General features: G+C 50.0%; 4 protein-coding genes across 4 annotated transcripts; 3 read left to right on the top strand and 1 right to left on the bottom strand.

Moving 5' to 3' along the window:
* Positions 1-791: 791 nt before the first annotated feature.
* Positions 792-2,851, top strand: NECHADRAFT_88850 (uncharacterized protein; the record flags this gene model as incomplete). The annotated part of the gene is made up of 4 exons (XM_003040232.1): positions 792-1,058; positions 1,114-1,585; positions 1,681-1,872; positions 2,133-2,851. 4 exons carry the CDS (start codon positions 792-794, stop codon positions 2,849-2,851), a joined length of 1,650 nt encoding a protein of 549 aa, XP_003040278.1.
* Positions 2,852-7,906: 5,055 nt separating this feature from the next.
* On the bottom strand, positions 7,907-10,809 carry NECHADRAFT_102273 (uncharacterized protein; the record flags this gene model as incomplete). The annotated part of the gene is made up of 2 exons (XM_003040219.1): positions 7,907-8,829; positions 8,886-10,809. 2 exons carry the CDS (start codon positions 10,807-10,809, stop codon positions 7,991-7,993), a joined length of 2,763 nt encoding a protein of 920 aa, XP_003040265.1. The 3' UTR covers positions 7,907-7,990.
* Positions 10,810-12,430: 1,621 nt separating this feature from the next.
* NECHADRAFT_88848 (uncharacterized protein) lies at positions 12,431-12,988 on the top strand (the record flags this gene model as incomplete). Its single annotated transcript, XM_003040231.1, has 1 exon — positions 12,431-12,988. One exon carries the CDS (start codon positions 12,431-12,433, stop codon positions 12,986-12,988), a length of 558 nt encoding a protein of 185 aa, XP_003040277.1.
* Positions 12,989-14,917: 1,929 nt separating this feature from the next.
* On the top strand, positions 14,918-15,630 carry NECHADRAFT_88847 (uncharacterized protein; the record flags this gene model as incomplete). Its single annotated transcript, XM_003040230.1, has 2 exons — positions 14,918-15,319; positions 15,427-15,630. 2 exons carry the CDS (start codon positions 14,918-14,920, stop codon positions 15,628-15,630), a joined length of 606 nt encoding a protein of 201 aa, XP_003040276.1.
* Between the last annotated feature and the right edge of the window lie 3,891 nt (positions 15,631-19,521).

Here is a 19,521-nt window from a genome sequence, read left to right as displayed (position 1 = left end):
TCAGTTTCAGGGGCGGCACCCGACATCTCATCGTCCTGGTCTACGTTATCGCGCTGCTGGGGCCACGCTTGGTCGTTCTCGGCTTCAGTGGCATCGTCTGACATCTCCTCACCCTCCAGGCCTGTTGCAATGGCTGTAGGCATGGACGCATCTTGGTCGCTCCTCGGAATGCGTCAAGGGCTCCAAGACGGTGCTCAGTGCTTGGACCTGCGAAAACAGTCTCTCAATGCTACCTCCGCCCCGTTCGGCATGGGAAATCTGAAGAGCCAGGAGCTGTTCGATAGATGACAGCAGTCTCCGGCCACTACAGCGACTGATCAGCCCTCAGTCATCAACGGAAACAAACAAGGAAAGTTCAAGTTCTCTAACTACGAGGTCATGATCAAGCCTCAAGAGTCTTTCACGCTCATTGACCCCTCTCCTCCCATCCAACTTGACAAGATGTCTTGAAGCTGACGTATTCTCCAGCGGATCTGGTAAAGGCACCAGCACAGAAACATCCAGTCTCGACCAAGGGTACCAATGGCAGTTCCGACCCGAGCAATACCAAAGGAGCCACTTCTCCCCTGAAATCTTGATCCGACTTCGAAGCTCTTGCCGGATGGAATAGCCCTGAAAATGGAGTTTCAATATCACGAGATGGAAATGCTGCTATATGAATCTTCTGTTCTTTTTTTGGGCTCATCGGGAGCCGATCCTATGAGATGGAATTAATTTCCTTTAATGGCCATGTTTTTATCTACCTCGTCAGGTTGACCAGAAAGTCTGTCCTCAATGCCAGTTTCGTGGTCATGCCAGACAAGTACCTCGAGCTCTCGTTTGTCGGAGACAGCGTGTGGAAGGGCCATTTCGGTCATGACCTGAAATTCAGGATTGATCGATTAGGACCATATTTCAAAGTCAGCAAGCATCAACCTCAGCAGGCAATCCCTCTCCCTCAAGCACGACCAATGGAACCCAGAATCCCAACACAGCGAAGAGCCGCACCTACAGATGTGAGATTCATCTTCTCGGCCACCTCACCGTCAACAACTTCACGGCTACTCAAGCACGACTCGGTATTTCGCTGGATAAGTCACACAGAACGTGGAGGAACTTTGGACAAGTCAAGAGGCGGCTGTTTCCGACGTGTTTCTAGTCAAGAAGCTGGCCGTCCAATTTTTCTCTTACGACATCACTGTCAAGGAACTACCCGACGACTTGACCGTTGGCAAGGTTGTTGAGGCGGTGTGCAAAGATGACCTTTCAACAGATGCAGTCACAGTGGCAGAGCAAGAGGATACCCAGGCTCCGAAACCACCAGCCCTATTACCTGGTCATGTTACTCAAGCAAATACGAAGGCGCCAGTGTCCAAAGTCAACCATGATTCCAAGGCCATCACACCAGACGCTTGGCTCTTTGCGGAGATTACCCTCCCATCTGCCTCGAACATCACTTCCAACGATCGGCCCTTGAATTCGAGCCTGGCTCTTGCTGCCATCGACAGAGACCCATCAAATGCGTCCACTCAATTGGAAACTGGGAAGCTCGTCCCTAATATCCTTCTTTACGCACGTGTTTTAAAGGACAAGATCAAGACGGAGAGTATGGCATCCGCACCGACAACGTCTCACTCCTTGAGGGCAAGCTACTCCTCAGTGGAAAAGGTCAATACTTCCCGGGCGATTGAAGAGTCCCAGGCTCCCGAAAGGTCCAAGTCGAGGACGCAACATTGGAAATCGAGTTTGCTCAAAATCAGAAGCTTAAACTTGTTGTTGATTTCTACTTTGATGAGACTCGAACGTGGTACATGCCTACGGCTGGTGGTCCGGCATTGCGGGAACCGTTTAAGGAAATGTTCGACGTCGAGCTCGTCCAGCTCGATTCCCAGGGTACATTCACCAAAACGAAGCAAAGCATCACGATTGTCGGCAATGTCAAGTTTGGAGGCGGTGTAGAAGAGCCCATGGCCACTGCCGAGCTCTTGTTGCAGAAGTAGAAGCCCCGAGGGGTCTACCTAAAGTACGACGACAAGCCTGGTGCGGAACTATCGGTTGGTCATCTTTCCTCGAATATTTCGCCTGCTCCTACGGGCCCGGCAGAAAAGCAGCTTACATGGGCATCTGAAAGCCATCAGAACTTTGCATTCCAGTCGGTGGCCATTCACTACCTCTGAAGCGGGAGACGAAGGAGCTTGAGGTCGAGTTCCATCTCGAGGCAGCCATCTATCTCTTCAACCAGCCTTTCGATCTACATCTCGACATTGGCCCCTCGAAAAACGAGGGTTTCAGCATCTCGGCCGTATACAAGAAGCCATTGGATCTTGAGATTGTCAAACTCACAGGCCGCAAAGACCCTGAGATGGGGAAAACAGAAGACGGACCTGCGAATTCCGTCGACCCCTCACAGAAAACAGTCAACAACAACAAGACGACTACTTCTGCGAGTCTGGCTGTCACGGCCGGCCTGAGTATCTTTAACTGTGACCCTATTCCAGTCAATATGGGCTATGAATCAGGAACGAAGAGCTTCTTCGTGAGCGTAGCTTTACCGTTCAATTTTCTAGGCGATACCGAAGCGCATTCCGTAACATTCCGGTACAAGAATGGAAAATTGTCCTTTGACGGACTCAAGATCAACGACGAGTTCGCAAACAAAATCAAGGACTTCAAGGGCTTGATGCAGATAGGTTCCAACCGCAAGAATGGCAAGAAGCCCGGTTGTGGTGAGCTCGTTGGCTGTGCCTGGAAGGCGGCCGTCCAAAGCCGATGGAAGTTTGGCCTCAAGCTTCCTGAGGAGGAATCATCCCCAAACCAGAGCCCGCCGGCTCGAACCCGAACATCGTGGGTGGCAACCACAAGAGCTTGTTGAATGAGAAAGGCGAGATTCAGATTGAGGTGACTTGTCGACGATGTCCACTCGCTCATCAAGACTGACCCAGATTTCGGGGTGGATTTCAAAGTTCCTCCCATTACAATCGAGACCAAGACCAAGTAGTCAGGCATCTTGACTAAGCTGGGGGAGATGGCGTTGAAATATGCTGGAGATCTAGCGGATGAGCTTCCAATCAACCATGACAATCTCGCCAAATTGCTTGGAGTCTTGGCCATGGAGAAACTCGGTCAGGAAATCGCGGGTGCTTTGATCTATCGTGGTGCCAAGGACCAAAACCTACAGAACCGGGCGAACCAACATGTTGAAGGGGATTCCTGCCCGAGGCCAACGATGGATGATGTATTACGTATTACGACGGTGCACTATTTGTCGTCGCTGACCCCTCGAAGCACCTTTCCGCCAACCAGCGTTATGCTGCAAAGGAGTCGTCGACCTTGATCACAATAGGAGCAGTAGCATTGTTTTGGTTGGTGGGGATTTCACGGGGGGTATCCCCCCGTGAAAAGTCTTGGCATGAAAATCATCTGTCCTCCTTTGGTCATAACCGCACTGTAAGAATCTGAGGAGATCTTTTTGTTGGGGGTGCCAAAAACCCCCAAAATTGATAGCCAGGCTGCGCCTTGCACAAGGTCTTTGATATTTGCTTTGTCGGCCCCCAGTACCTACTACATCCTGCAGGCGCCACAGAGCAATCTCAAATTTAAAATCCCTGCTGGAGACTGGAGGAGGCCCGCACTAAGAGGTTGTCTGTTGTCTCTTCTCATTGCCAGATGTACCATTCTGTCACATCTTACCAACCGAACGAGTATTTGACGTGATCAAATGGCGAGCAACTTATTCTAGCCACATATGCTTCCTTGTGCAAAGCCCTGATTTGCTCATCGGACGAGCTTGTGCAGAGCAAGCGTTCGTTGTCGGGGTTTTTTAATGCTTGAACTTATAAGTAGGCTTTCGGCTTCCATTTACCCAAACTCGTCCTTTGGGCAAAACATAGTCCAGCCTGGGAGAGGCGAGCTTAAACAAGAAAGCCTTGATTGCTTTGTAACTCACCCGACTAGTCCAATGTGCCGTACATTGTCTCAGGCCACGAGAGGTTCAACACGGAGCAAGCCAGTATGCAGCAGGTCGTGGGGAGCTATCAATGCTCAGACGGCGATGCTCTCTCCAGTGAGAGCTGGCGTCAATTGGCATGTCCTTGTGCCGAAGAGGGAACATGGCCAAGGACTTGAGGGCCAAGACTGGATTTGGTCTACTTGCGACACGACAACCCACTACGTAGTAAGACGACTGTTGGCGTCATGAGAGGCGATGCCAAAAATACCCATTGGCACAAAGCTCCTTGGATAGGGAATAGGGGGTTCTTTGAGACCATCAGACCTGGCGTGACGTTTACCAAGGGAGAAACCTCTTCCCATCCCATCCATGATTCACCATCCATGGTGCATGGACTCACGTCGCGTGTACCAGATTTCCATGGATGCCAAGACTCGGCCCCTTGCTTCATGCAATCTTGGTGGTCAACTGTCACAACTGGAGACACGCCAACCCCAGCCATCCCATCGGCGTATGTACCTCTGCTACAACGGCAAGAGCCTGAATCAGAAACATGTCACTTTACCCTCTGTCTGTCTTTAATATCTTCATCATTGGTGCTTTGGCTTCCCCATTGTTCTTGCCGCCGTGTAAATGTTTCATCTCCTGTTGCTCTTGGACGCAACACCCAGGCCGTGAGGGGCGCGCCATAGTCCCGTTGGGTCTAGGTCAGTAGCCCACTAAAACTATAGCGCACCCCCGCTATAACCTGCCGCTAAAAGGGTAAATTCAGCGGGGTCCGGCATCCCGCACTAACTGGAACACCTTAGGGCGGGCCTGACGCGGCCCGGGGGTCATCAACAGGAGTCAAATGGATTAAATCATGGACGTTTCCAAGATGGACATGCTGGCGCATAAAATTAGACTAGGCTGGCCAATGTCTCGTATCTCGTATCTCGTACCAAAATCCCGTTCTAGGTTTGCATAGATTGGAATTCAATCACACCCTCACGGCGCGGTCATTTCGAACCACGTTCATGATCAGGACGGGACCCAAGCGATGGACCCCGCTAGGTGAAGCTCATGACCATCGTTGATTTCTAAATGGACGCTCTGCTTCTATTGTTTCTGTTCATGTCTCTTCTCCCTAACCTATTCTTGGACTTGGTTTTGAAATCCATGATTGTTGCCTCCCTGATTCACTTCAGAGAGCAGTGAGCTGCGTACCTATCCGTACGGGATGCCATTCTCGATTTGATCTGAGATTGATGAGCACTTTAAATCCACTCTCAATGTAATCGAAGTATCTCCCCATTGATTCTTGGCTTCAATATCTGCCCGTCTCTCTAGGGGCTCCTCTACGAACGACAGGCGGCCATGATAGCAAGCATGGTGTAGAGGTTGTTTCGCTCCGCTGTCCTTGACTGAAACCCGAGCCCTAGCCCTGGGGAGCTTTTGATGCAAGCCCTCTTGAGCCCTCGTATTGCAGCCATGTGGAGAGCCGTGCTCCCATCTTCGTCTCGAGCGTTGATTTACGACATGTCCATTTTTCAATATTTCCTCGAGTTTATCAATATCTGCGTCACGAGAAGAATAGCTATCGTGTTAATGCATGTTGTGAAAAAGCTCTATCTTCTGCGTTGGAGGCAGATTAATGATCGGCGGCTGTTTCGGGTTCCATGGCAACAACAGTCACAGGGCAGTCAGGCTTCAGGGTAAACAGAGAGGAGACAACAATGATTGTGCACATGGTCTGAAAACTCTGTCAAGGAGCAAGAGGTGGAAAATGTAGAAATACTCGAGGGTGCCCAGCCAGCTTGTCAGATCTTTTCCTCTCCCACGCCCGGGGCTCCCAGAAAAGATCGAGGCCGCCGCACGAAACCGCCCTGTTCCAACGACAGTCCCTCGACGCCATACCACGAGATCATGAATTTCCTTGCTACAGGCCACCGCAGCACTCCAGGAGTGTTGGGACTGTTCCCTTGCCGGCTGCGAGCCATGCCGCTTTTAAGAAGGACAAATTGCCAAAGACCTGTGCGGTCAACAGTCCGCTTTACGAACATACCAAGGTCGACCTACGCTTTATGGAACAAAGTCTGCCGGAGCAAGGACGAAGCTATTCGAAAGTAAGAGTCTTGTTCGGAGCCATGAGCGCCCCATGATTTCCCAGGTATTGCAATGAGCCAATCCTCTTGTCGTGATACAATTTTGCAAGCATTTTTATAGGCTGGTATGATATCAAAAGCCGTTGACTATGTTATCGACATGAATTGAGGTGTTTTGCACCAAGTTTTGCTATCCCGCGACGCGACATCTCCCACGGGGCCGTGATCCCTCTATTTTGCAAGGTTGCCCACAAAGGGAGGTATCAGGAGGGAGATTCTCGAAGAAGCTAGTTCAGCTTCAGATACCATCCAGCGAAGGGAAGCCATTACGTCCTTGAAAGCGGGTTCTTGTCAATCAACACATCAATGGGATGCATCTAGTACCAGCACCTTCGCCTATTGCCTGCTTCACAAGAGGTACCACCGAAACTGCGGATTTGACATGATATGGTGTTCTTTATAGATCTAGCTGCGAAGAGGATCAATCCTGGGTTCTGACTCGCCTACCTTACCGTCGCCGTTCGATTGCAACCACAACAACTCGCAACTTATGTATCTCATCGTTGTTTACATGCATCCTCAGGTGCTGATAGCCCTCGCTTTCCAGACCTTGCCAGAAATCTCACCAATATCACACTACCAAACGAGTTCCGAGAGTTAGTGTATGGCCAAGTTCCGCCTCAACTCTGAGCTTGGCAAAGTCACAAACAAGTCTTCACGCCTTTTGCAATTCCTCACGTCGTCCATGTTGATCAATGTCCCAACTTTCTTTCCTTTATCTTTATCACGTCCCTCAGCCAAACCAGTCTGCGGACAGGACAAGAGACTCAGTTTTTGCCTTAATCTTCGTCCCCGTGATCAATCTTTCGGCTCCACCTCTGGCTGGTAACATAACCTGGGTGGTACTGACTCTCAGGGACCTTCATGGCTGTCAAGCAATTTATCTCTTGGCCTCTATGCCATAAATGTGACTAGGTATTTCTCATCTACAGACCTTCAGACGAGTCACAAAATGCCCATAATCCCAGGATTTGTGTAAGAACTGCCGAGACCCGACAACTGCCGCACTCTGTTGTTTACACTTCATAAATTGATCTAAAGGCTGTTGCACAAGCTCAGGTTACTTCCCCTGACCGCTGCCAGACCGCAAGACCTATACATCTTGAGGCAGGTCGTGGTCCTCCTTAAGACTCTTACTCGCCAGCTGACGTTACTCTTGATGATTCTTTCACCACCCCATTCCTCGACCTTGTCCCTTGCGTTTCTCATCTCTCTATACGCTGTTATTGAGTACATTTCTGGATTCCTTACCACATCCAAGTGGCTCAATATCTTCCAGGTCCCAATCTGCCTTAAACGCTCCCGTATATGACAGCTTGCGTTTGCTCGGGAGCTGGCGATATATTCCTTGCAGGCGCGTCTTTCGTCTGTCTCTCAGTGGGTAACCTTCATGACCTGCTCATCCTGGCCACTGTCGCGAGACGCCTCGTGGAACAGCCAGACGGTACAGGTTGGAATGACTCCAAGTATTGGCAATGAACAACTTCTCCACGGAGCTTCTCTACGGGACGGTGAGCGCAGAGTAGATGCCGTCCTTGATTACGTGCCTATATCGGACAAACACAGAGGCGACCACCCCTAGAGCCATGGTTGGGATTTTCGGTTCACGCCGAGAAGCCACACCAGAGCCATCGGAACATGGCATAGTCCCAATAGACAGTGAGCTCTAACATACCATCTTCCAAGCCCATGGCGGACCCGTAAGACACGCGGTAGATGGCGACCAGACCGCATCATCCGCGGCTAGCGATCAGTTATTCGATTGCCGCGCATTGCACTACGTGGTGAGATGGGCATCGAGATTCATCTCAAGCATTGGAGCTCCTCTACTCATCAAGTTTCGCTCAACGTTGCCAGTTTATTGCATGCGGTGCGTCTATGAACTGCCTGTCCAAGATGAACAAACATCCAGTCTCACTTAGTCATTTCCATGCCTCAAAGACCCATCGCCGCATCCCTTTTTATCCCTCTCCTTCACTGGCCCCCAGTCCCAGCAAAACGCCTCGCGCCCAAACGACTCTCTTCTTGTGTCCCCCATCTCCCACCTCGACCAAATAACTGGACGCATCGCTGACGTCTTGTCTTTCCGCTCCTTTTCGCGTCGCCGATTGAAGGCAAGCTCGCGCGCGGCATGCGTGTCTTGGAGACTTGAGACTTCTGCACGTATCCATTTGGTCGTGATATGCCACATTGACATGACGGTCTGGATGGAGGGGAAGTGAAGAAGGCTCAGCTGCTCGCCACTGCGCCTGACCGAGACTGGGGCACCAATCCAACCTGATGCCACCTCATTGCGAAGTCTAGTCTGCCGCAGCTCAGTCGCCTCAAGGAGAGAGGTACCACGCTCGGCACGATGATACATCTCGTCGATGCGCACCGTAGCTATCTGGCTGAGGAAGCGCGCCACGTCCTCGAGTCGAGTAAACGACTCCTTGGTCCGTGTCCAGTCGAGATCTTGGGTATGTGCTGTCGTGAGTACTTGTTTTATCCGGTCATTGAGACTGGAGAGATGTTGGGATGTCTCTTTTAGTGCATCTCTGTATGGCATCAGCATGAAGAGATGCGGAGCATGCGTGTTCATCTCTTTCCCAAAGTCGTGCCCAGTTGTGATGTCGAGAATATCGACAAGTTCGTGCGCGGTTCCGTTGTTGTCCTGAGCATGGGACCATTCGGCTGGCGAGTGGTATCGTCTGGAGTGACATGGCATCGAGGATGGTTGTCGAGTCGTGATCGGGGTCGGGGATGAGGTAAGGGATGCTATCAAAGGTGAGCAATAGGTCAACAGAGGGCGAGTTCAAGACTGGGGCACTTACATGAGGCCGAGACGGACTTGGCATGGGCTTCGAATACCTGTTCAAGATAATCCAGGGGGATATTCGCCGGGATGTCCTTCAGACCAGGCGGAGGTGGTCTAGGCGCGGACGTGGTAGTCGGAGTACTGAGATGGATGGTACGCTGGGGGAATATGCAATCGAGTCTTTCTTGATCAGAACCCCATGTACCATTTCTGATACTCTGTTGTTCGATCAGAAGGGACAGGCGGAACATGATCAGGTTGACGCGATCCAAAGACTGGCCCGGAAATAGGGTGACAAGCTGGTTGTGAAGACGGTAGTGTAAATCCTTGACCCGCTGCAAAGAAGTCTCAAGCTTGCGGCAGAGTTGGGTCAATGGAGGATCGAGATTGTAGATGCTCCAGACATCGGCAGGTCGGCCTGTTGGAGAAGGACCCAACCGCTGGCCCTCGGTCAATGGGGGTACACCGTATATGGTAGATCCTGGCATCTCATTGTCGTCGTAGTCGAAGGGTAGTATTGGCAGAGAATCGTGCGGAGGAAGAAATTTGCTAGCAGAAGTAGACCAGCGGAACTGGGTGCTAGACCCTTGGGTAAAGCGAAACTCAAAGGGTCCATGGTTGGCGATATCCTGAATATCGGACAGAGTAGATCCAAGAACCCGTTCGAGGTCAGCCAGAAAGTATCCTTCTGGTATGTATTGGCCGTTTGAGGCTGTTTCCCATGGTTTGTACCGAGGGTATAAGGGAGAGTCTATGTCGAACTCGGGAATGATTGGATCAGTGCCTGTAGAGTTGTCATGGAGAGGACCATCATCTGGGCGGAGGCCAGGCTGACACTGCCAGAGAAAATCTTCCTGTGAGGTTTCGCCAAAGAGGACAACACGGGAGATGCTCATTGCAGCCATCTCTATCTCGGCCGCTTCTTGGAACCAATCGACAGGTTGCAGAGGGGAGTCGGGCAATTGTCCAAGTGGGTTCTGAGTGGCAAAGGCGCCCAATATCAGAGGTGCAATGATCAATATGATGACGTGGAGGCCGATGAAAAGGATGACGATAATGGCCGTGGTGATAACAGCGCTTCGGATGAGTACTCGAGTGGGATGAATAAGGTGGACGGCGTCGTCATAAGGCATGTCGAGGAGCAATTGAGCACTGGGCAGTGAATCGTCAAGTGTTGGGTGGCCGAACGATTGATCATACAGCAATGAGTCCTCAGACGAGGACCAAGACTGGGTTTCATGGCTGTCTGCGATGTCCTCCGCAGACGGATATGCCCTTACAAGACCAAGTTCCACCATGTATGCAGAGTCGCCAGGGAGGCTCGGGCCGGATTCGTTTCGGTTCGAGGCATCGCGAAGCGCATTGGAGTTCGGCGCGTAACGGGGACTGGAGCCGGATAACGCGTGAGGGAGGCTGACATGGCGGCGCTTTGAAGGGGGTTCATCATTCGACTGACTCCCTTGGCGATGGCGTTTGGGAGGACGCGTAAACACGGTGACGGGAGAGCAGAGTCGGATGCGAGCACGCGCAGTGGTCAAGGTAGCCTCGTCCTGCTCGTCGGGCACATGATCGGTGTCGGGGTCATGTTGGGAGATGTAGAACTCGAGGGGAATGGGATCGTCGTCTGGATTTAACTGGACCGAGAGCGTGATGCCAGCGATCTGTTGTTTCTGGACTGGTATGTCGGGGGGCTCGGTAGGTGACGGTGATTGTTGGACGGGAGGTGGAAAGGGCGAAGAGGACGGAGAATCGTCAACTAAAGAAGAAGCGCCCTGATGATTACCGCTAGGATATGGCCTCCCGTATGTGTCAAAGATGCCCCAGAAGCCGTTCCTTCGCCGCCGTCGTCGTCGGGCCCGGGCCCGGGCCCTGGCGTTGATGTTCCGGGTCCAGGTGGGGTGTCGCTGACTAAACCGCCGCACGCTGGGAGGGCATACCATGTTCAGGGTAGGTAGGTAGGTCGAGATCCAACCAAAGCAGAATATCGTCGATACGATGGATTAATTTGCGAGATGGATTTGCGATAATTGATTGATCATGATATTGAAGTGATTCAGAAGAAGGATTGAGAGGGAAAAGAACAAAGAAATGCATTTGACCTGAGTTGATGGTGGGTCTGTGCTCAGTTGAGCTCCCATTGCATGGCATCGTTATACAGCATGCGAAGCAGTATGAATGCCTCATCAATAGCAACATTCCAAGTTACTTTCAGTTGAATCGCCAACTTGATTAAAACCTGGTCTTATCTGAACAGACCGAAAAGCGATGGCTCGGGAAATCTCCCAAGGAGAAAAGGCGCCTTTAGAAGTGACGAGCTTTTCCCCCATGCGATCTCCTCTTTATTGGGAAGGATCACCAAACACAAGACGGTCGTATCGGAATGAGCCGCTGGGAAGCGAGCCTGAAGTAGACTCGTGAGAAGGGGTCACCTAGTGAAGCGAAACTCATTAGAGTGGGCTCTTGAGAGCAAGACCCGTCAGAGTGGGATTCATAAGAATTGGCTCATAAGAGCAGACTCGTAAGAGTAGGCTCGCGAGAGCGGACTCGTGAGAGTGAACTCATAAGAGCGAGACTCAAAAGAGCGAGGGTCATCAGAGCGAATTCATTTGAAGCAGACTCGTGAGAGCGAAACTCATAAGAGCGAGACTCATAAGAGCGAAACTCGTGAGAGCGAAACTCGTGAGAGCGAGACTCATAAGAGCGAATTTATTTAAAGCAGACTCCTGAGAGCGGAACTCATTAGAGTGTTTTCGCTAAAACGTGCTCATGAGAGCGAGATTTGCAGACCCTGCAGACCCTTGGTGCATGGAGCTTGCGTGGAACGCCGTGATCATCGCGCATCATCAATGGCGGGTTCACCTATGGCTGTCCCTCGTGAGAGTGTTCTCGTAAGAGCGGCCTCATAAGAGTGGTCTCGTAAGAGTGATCTCGTAAGAGTGGTCTCGTAAGAGTGGTCTCGTAAGAGGGGACCGTAGAGGACTAAGGCATCGTCCTGAAGGTAACGGAGGAAGTAGAGGAAGATGACGAAGACAGATCTCGTAGAATTTGGAAAAAGAGAAGCATAACTAGCAGAAGGGACAGAAGGACTTCCTTCACTGACCATCCAGGCTCCTGCGTAGGCCATGGAGTGGGTGAATTATTAATATAGAGACAAAGAAGTGGGCGAGTTATATGCCTATTTCCAGACAATCAAATTAAAGGGAGTTATGAGAAGAACAGACACAGCAGGCAGAATGGATTCACTACCTATCTAGGCTACGACATAAGAAACGCCATATTCCGGGGATAGTCACTTGTCGAAAAGGAAACAGAGGAGTGGGTGAGTTAGCTGCCTATTTCGCCGTGACTTAGTCAAAGAAAATAATAAAGAAAGTTTCCTAGGAGACGCATCAAAGAGATGCATTAAAGAGATCAAAAATCTCGTGATAGACTTCCAAGCCAACATAACCTCTCAAAAGAACTATGCTCTCCAACAACCACTATGATGATCTCTTGACTCTTCTTCACCATCGTCACAGCCAGCCCAACTTCACCTGACACTTTGGAACCATCACTCTCACAATGTGTCGACACCACCCAAACTCCATCTGCGGTAAGAGCCGTCACTTCTACGAGGAAAAGCTCAATACCGGCCGCCGGTTCCGGCTCTTCATCTGCGAGTCGACGCAGGCCGATGTGGCTTATCTCCTCCACCATCACCCAGACCGTATCGGAGCCAAAGCCATGGCCAGGGCGTGCGGCCTGAACTTTGACAGCAGCAGAACTGGCCGGGTTCTTCTCAACAAGTTCATGCAACAAGTCATGTATCTGGAGAAGAAGATGGTCCGCGCCCAGGCAGCTGGACATCAGCTTCGTTTCCAGTGCGCCGCCACCTCGCCTCCCGTCCTCCCGGGTGTCGCCAACCAGACTTCACCCCAGAACCCCGTGGCTAGCATGACTCAAGCCTCTTTTCAGATCCCAGGAACCCCAGCGCCCGCCCCGATGTTCGCCCCAACCGAGAAGACAGTCATGCCCACACCCAATCAGAGCGTCCAACCGATGAAGATGCTTGACCGTCATGATCTCGACGCTCTTGCTGAACAGCTCGGCACAAAGATCAAATTGGAGAACCAAGACTGAGAAGAGGTACAGCTGATTACGAGGATCAGGCATAGCGAAGATGATGCAATAACGACGTGGATGTATTGGGTTGCTTGATAAGCTGGATCGCAGTGGGCCAGGACAGGATGGATTGAGACATGGAACACATAATTAATCCTAATGGGATGGATATTTGTAATTATACCAGAGACGTGTTCATACACGTCAACGCGTCGGTAGGCTGGGATGATGCACACGCTTCTATAGTGCTCCGGTATCGGAGAGTCGCGTATCCCAAAGCGATGAATCTTGACGCGTTTGCATAGACAGTGGAATCTCTCTCTACACAGAACAAGTCATTCATGTGCGGGAAGCCGATGTGTGAAAAGAGAGGCAGAGGGGATCATCGGCCACCGAGTCGGTTCCAAGGGAGATGATATTGTGGATCGAGTCTTTTCGTGGGCGTGCGCATCGTGGTAGATGCCTTCTTGCCAACCTTCTCTCAACGTCATTCATATCATCATCGTCGCCTTGTGCTGGCTTGTCTTTTCTCCATCTCTTATCGAGTTTTCTCTATCGATGTTGCCTTTCTTCTCCCCGTGATCGAGTCCCTCCCCCTTTTTCGCCACCATGGAGATGCCTCGTTGTCATCGCCCCACGCCAAACGGCCGCTTCCCGTCTTGTCCCCGTAAGGCGGGAGTGAGCTGGCCGGGTATTGAAATGAAATGCCTTTGCGTTTTCCTCTGCCCCTTTTCCCCAGTTGCCAGAGGCGGTTGTTTGAGAGCACTTATTCGCACACGCATTTGACTAACAATCGGCGCGCAGATACCGTATCGACTCAACACATCCGGACTGGACGGTGGGTCTAGGCATCCCTGTCAAAGGCAGCTCGTTGGCTCTATGCAAGCCATTGACTTATTGTTAGAGACGTTAACTGCCCTAACTCTGACAGAGCTATGGGATGGCCAATCGGGAATTGCAGAACAGACGCTTGCAAGGGTACCAAGACCCACCGTCCAGTCCGGATGTGTTGAGTCGATACGGTACCTAGGTAGTTAAATCTGGGGTGGGAGATAAAGAAGCACCTGGGAGAAGGAGGGGTGGAGAGATGAGATGCGGGGAGAGCTGGGGGTTAGGGGTATTGTAGCGGTAGGGGTAGGGGTGGTAGATCCTGATTCAGTCAACCCGATATGGCTAGAGCATGGACCCCTACCCGTGTCCCTGCAGATTGGCCCGATGAGACATTGGCATTGGACTGGGGGACCCTGGGACTAGCATGGCTCAGGTGGCAGTCATACATAGTATAGTACAGCCGTTTCGGCCCAGGGAAAAACGAGTCTGGAGCTGTCATTCCATTTTATTATATCCATTTGACAGGTCTTGAGCTACCATATGCCATTGGAGACGTCTAGAGCTTAAGGATAAACGCCCATGGCTTTTGGCCCCAATCATCTCTGAAACGTATCTCCCGTAGGCCCACAGATACTCGAATGTCGTTGGCTCTTGTCTTGTTTGTCTATTATTGCAATGCTACTCTCTATCCGTCGCGCATAGCTGGCTTCTGCTCCCTCTGCAGGTAACCCGTAGTCGTCATTACTCCGCCTTGCCCGAGAGATGAGGCGGTCTAGGACTGCAAAAGTCGACCGGGGAGGAGCTTCTTCGAGGCATAAGAGGGCCCCTTCTCCCAGATGTTGACATTTCTCCCTTTTCCTTCCTTCACCATCATCTCAGTCACCTTCGAAAGATTTCCCACTCTCAGTCACCGAAGGATTTCCCACCGCCCTAAAAGCCGCAGCCACCTCGATCCCAGATCCTCCCCAGTCTTGGTAAGTCAACTCCTGACTCTTAGTGCTTTGATCTGGCCCTCAAATATCGACCTTATTGCGATTCCCCCATATCTACTCCTCGCGTCATACACCATGTGTTTTATTGTGATTCTAACCATAGTAGCCACATAAATACTACACGATGCCGAACTCACCTAATCCAAGTCGACGGGCCTCCAGAGCTCGGTCTTCTGTGTCTGATGCGACACCAACTGCAAATACTCGAAACGCGAAGCGGAAGAGAGATGAGGAAGAGGGAGAGAATCACCCGAAGAAGGCGGCGTCCACTGCCGAAGAGATTCTTGACTGGTTTGACCGGGAAGCTATTGGCCAGAAGATGGCCGGGGCCGCCGAGAGATACGAGACGGCTATGAAGCAGGTGTCTGTGTGGACGGAGGAGGTGAAGAAAGAAGAGGCTTGCCGCAACAAGCTCCAGCGTCTGCTCGAAATCAGCAAGGGGTACGAGGAGTGTAAGGACGCCAAGAAGAGGGCCAACACAGCCACTCAGGAGGCGGAGGCCGACATGGAACGTTTTCTTCAGGAGGTAGATAAACTCCGTAGAGGAATGGAATAAGGCCTTCCAGATAGAGGGTAATGGAGAGGAGGATTTATATAGCGATGACTGAGTATCTGAGACTAGGTAGTTCATAGAGTGTCGATTATGGCGCTGGTATCCTCTACGAGAAACAAACGTTCGGTATATTATCTTTGGAGGCGCCGGTCGCTTTTGCTAAGTCACATGCGCTATCCTTCATGGCCGAGGGCATCCAGCCGGGCAGACCAGATACGACAAGAATTCGAACCTTTTGCCATGACTGTCCACGCAACAAGAGACCAACGGTATATCCGAGTTGAGTGGGGTGCTAGTTTGGCTGATAATCTATACGAGAACTTCTTTCCACTGACCTTTCCAAAGAGTTTCCCATGGGGAGAGGGCTCTTAGCTGACTGCACGGTGGCGACATGGACTATCTGCACAGTACAACAAAGCAAAGTCGGCTGCACAAGATCTCGCATAAGGCTCCAAAATTTATGCAGCCAAGGGCGATGAACTGGAGCCCATTGAGTCTGCATTGCTTTTTTCGGGCAGCGCCTTGCTTACGCCGTGGGCTGGCCGCCCAGTGTTAGGGGGTTGACTGGGCGACTCATGGTTCAAAGTACCTCGTGGAGCTGTGGAGCATTAGAACACTGTATAGCAGCACACTGAGAACTATTCTGTCGCTCCACCGACTCGGGGCTGCGCTCAATTCAATCACAACCAATTCAAATCCGTATATCTTTCAAGTCTTCAATTCAATTTCAGAGGCCGGATTGAATTGAATTAATTTAATCTGAACCGTATTTTTGGTGATACCTCTGATATGATGTGATGTGGGCATTTTTGGTGTTTTCAGTTTTTGCAAATCACGTGACTAGTCACGGACTAGGCCAAATCAGGTGTAGCCCTTTAGCACGTGACCCCCCTGATTCAATTCAATCAGTTCAATTCAAACACCTGAATCGACTCATCAATTCAATACTGACCCTCCATATACAGTAGGTATGTACTGATTACACCTCTTGCTCTTAAAACTTAATTGTTGCTCCTGGAAAATATTTGCCCGCTGTTCATGCCTACCTAGTACTCATGTCTTTTGCCACCAGGTTTTTCTCTCGTAAAAATGCTTCAGGGACAGCTTTGTCGCAGTTGGCTATCCACTGCTTATTGACCCTGGGTCAATGGCAGTCTTCAAAGGCAGCTTGTAACCTTTGAAAGCCTGTGAAGGTAGTTTGAAAAGGAAGTCTTCAAAGGCAGCCCGCAACAGCAGTCTTCAAAGGAAGCCTGCAACCTTCAAAGGCCTGCAAAGGCAGTCTGTCATGGCAGTCTTCAAAGGCAGCCTACAGCGATAGATTGCAACGGACTTCAAAGGCAGCTCACAGAGGCCGCGATCCGGCGATTTCTAGCTACCTGAATGCAGCTGACGCGTAGTTTTTGCTTTGGTCTGCGGCCCATGGCGAAAGCTATCTCTTGGAAGTTGGAGACCCCAGCTACGCCCAGGGACCCCCTCGGATGTGCGAAGTAGGCCCCGAGATAAAGGCGATGACTCTGCACAAAGGCATTGATATGCATTTACTGTATGAAGCCCAAATGCCCTGGAGTTCGTGAAGAAAATGTCTCTTTGTCGTTTCTACTGGTATGCTATCGTCGTGAGCTCCTCGCTACCGATGGCGACGATCGGATTTGCCATTGAGCGTGCTATCGTCAGTATAGCTCGAACAACAGATCCTCAGTACACTCCCCGTCTATGACCGACTCATACATGGCATTGGGCCACACGTAATCGACACAAGGGAGACAATCCTTTCTTTGATCGGTCGAGTCGAGGAGTATATACAGGGCATGACCTACCGTACGCAACCAACATACCAGCTCAAGGGGCACGTCACTAACTTCCTTGAGGACATCATCTATATATAAAAGATAAACCGTTTTCCTAGACAACCAGATGAACCTAAAGTTCCTTCAGCCGACCGGCGAGCCGCAAGTCGACATATCTCATGTCCGAAGCGGTTTTCCAACCGTCTGCTTTTCTTCGTATAGTGCAGAAATAAGTCCCAATTTGCCTCAGTATCTGCTGAAAGGTATCTTTTACTTTTGGTGTTAGCAAAGTATGTTTTGTATTCAACACTTTGCATCTCTCACTCCATTTCCCGGGCGTTCAGGTGAGTTCGTCAACCCCAAGGTAGGTACGTAGATATCTAGCACTACATGATGAGATGTGGTGAAGAGGGCATATCTGCAGGTGACAATTATGGCTGCGAGGGTCGGTGGCACTGATTGGGAGATGAGGATAGCGCACGTATGAGAGGCGCGAGTGCTTATAAAGAGAGGCCCCGACAGTATTCAGATGATGTGTCGGCGGGCAAGAGTCATAACATTACGTTCTAGACCAGCTGCTGTATATGAAATTCTCACAACGAGTTCTCTAGCTCGGGAGCGGAAACGTTGGAACAAGACGGGAATCAATCAATTGATTCTCATAGTTGTGATTTATCTTTGTTCAGGTATCGTCCGCAATGATCACAAGAAACCATCACCCAAGACAGCAAAGAACACAGTCATTAATACATGGCGGCATTAAGGCCTAATACTGGGCATTTAACTATCTCATCTGATCTCGTTCGATCAAGTTGTTGAGCATGTGTGTGGGCTGGTCTTCATGTTCCACCATGATGCCCGCGGATCCTACCCCAGTGGTAGGGAGGGCACTGAGAATTGCCTCTGGCTTTCTGCGGTTGACTCCATATGTTTCAACAGACGAAATTTGACTTGTATGGATCATGGGGAAAAATGGTCATGGCCGCCTCAGCGGATCAGGGAGAGTAGGAATGGGCCACAAGGGTGGTATTTGTCGGTCACTTCGAACATGGCTAGTACTTTGGCTCTAATCCATACTCTGGTTCATAATATGAAGGCCCATGATAGAACTCTCATAGGCGCTATGAGCTTACATGCCGACATTCTCATCGAATACTACCCCGTCCAGTCCCGTCCTGTCCCAGCAAAACCCCATCTACCCATTCATGTTTCCCCGGTGGCCCTCAGACCTCTCAGCGGAGGCTCTTGATCGTGTCCCCATGAACTTTGATCAATTTCGCTTGATCACTCAATTGTTTCTTGAGTTCTTTGACCCTATCCTCCTTTTCTTTCTGCAACTGCCTGATCTCGGTGTTGTAATGTCTTTCGGTGCTCTTGATGCGTGCTTTGATGGCGACAACGGTCCGCTTAGCCTCCTCCCGCTGTGATGTGGCGAAGGCCACGGCTAGGGTTTTTGGCGTTTCCGCTTCGGGGATCCAGGCGAGAATCGCAGCTGTCGCATCCTGGGGAGCCATAATAGTGGGTGAGATGGTGATGGCTGGCCTCGCTTGGCTTAGGGACACAGCACAGGTGGGGGGCGAAGTCAGTATGCCTGGGGGGGCTAACTGGTGAGCGTTTAACAAGAATCAGTAGACGAAGGCGTCTAGTCGATGGGTTTACGAGGGGCAAGTTCCAAGTTAAGAAAACGGCCGTTTAGTCTTTTGCGTTGGGGATGGCTGGAAAAGATGTACAAGATGGAGCATAGAATGGCTTGGAAAGGAACATTTTTGAGTCCAACTCGTGGATTAAATGGATATTAGGCTCTGGTGGTGGCCTTGTCTTTGTTTTCATCGTGAGCTCCATTTGTATGAAATGCTTCTGCCGAACAGCACAATAGGCAGACACGAGCCAATAAAGTAAACAAGTAGTTATAGAATTTTAAAGGCTTCTTAGATAAGGCTTTTAATATCTCCCTATAATGCCTTAATTCGGAATTAGAAGTAAATATTTAAAGCCTAGGGACTTTTTCCTTAACCTTTAATATTTAGTCTTCTAATAGATAAAATTCCTATTTAGGAATTATCTTATCTTATATTTCTTTTAATTTTAAATTAGAATATAAAGTTATTGATAAGTCTTACCTTAAATAAGCTTTTTTTATAATTAATTTATTAATTATTAAATATTAAATAGGGTTTAATAAGCTTAATAAAGTTTATATAGGGTTATATATTTATAACTAATTTCTTCTTGCTTTAAAGGATTTTCTAGCTATTTAAATATATAATATCTTTAGGTAAATATATTTTTTTTATTATCTTCTAAGGGTTAATAAATAAACTAATACTTATAACCCTTATTTAGTATAACCTAGGATAATATAATAAATAATAATTATTTTTTAATTAT

The sequence above is a fragment of the Fusarium vanettenii genome, assembly GCF_000151355.1.
Source record: "Fusarium vanettenii 77-13-4 chromosome 17 genomic scaffold NECHAsca_74_chr17_3_0, whole genome shotgun sequence".
NCBI lineage: Eukaryota > Fungi > Ascomycota > Sordariomycetes > Hypocreales > Nectriaceae > Fusarium > Fusarium vanettenii.
The sequence above is the reverse complement of the archived record's forward strand: the minus strand, read 5'-3'. Positions and strand labels throughout refer to the sequence as shown.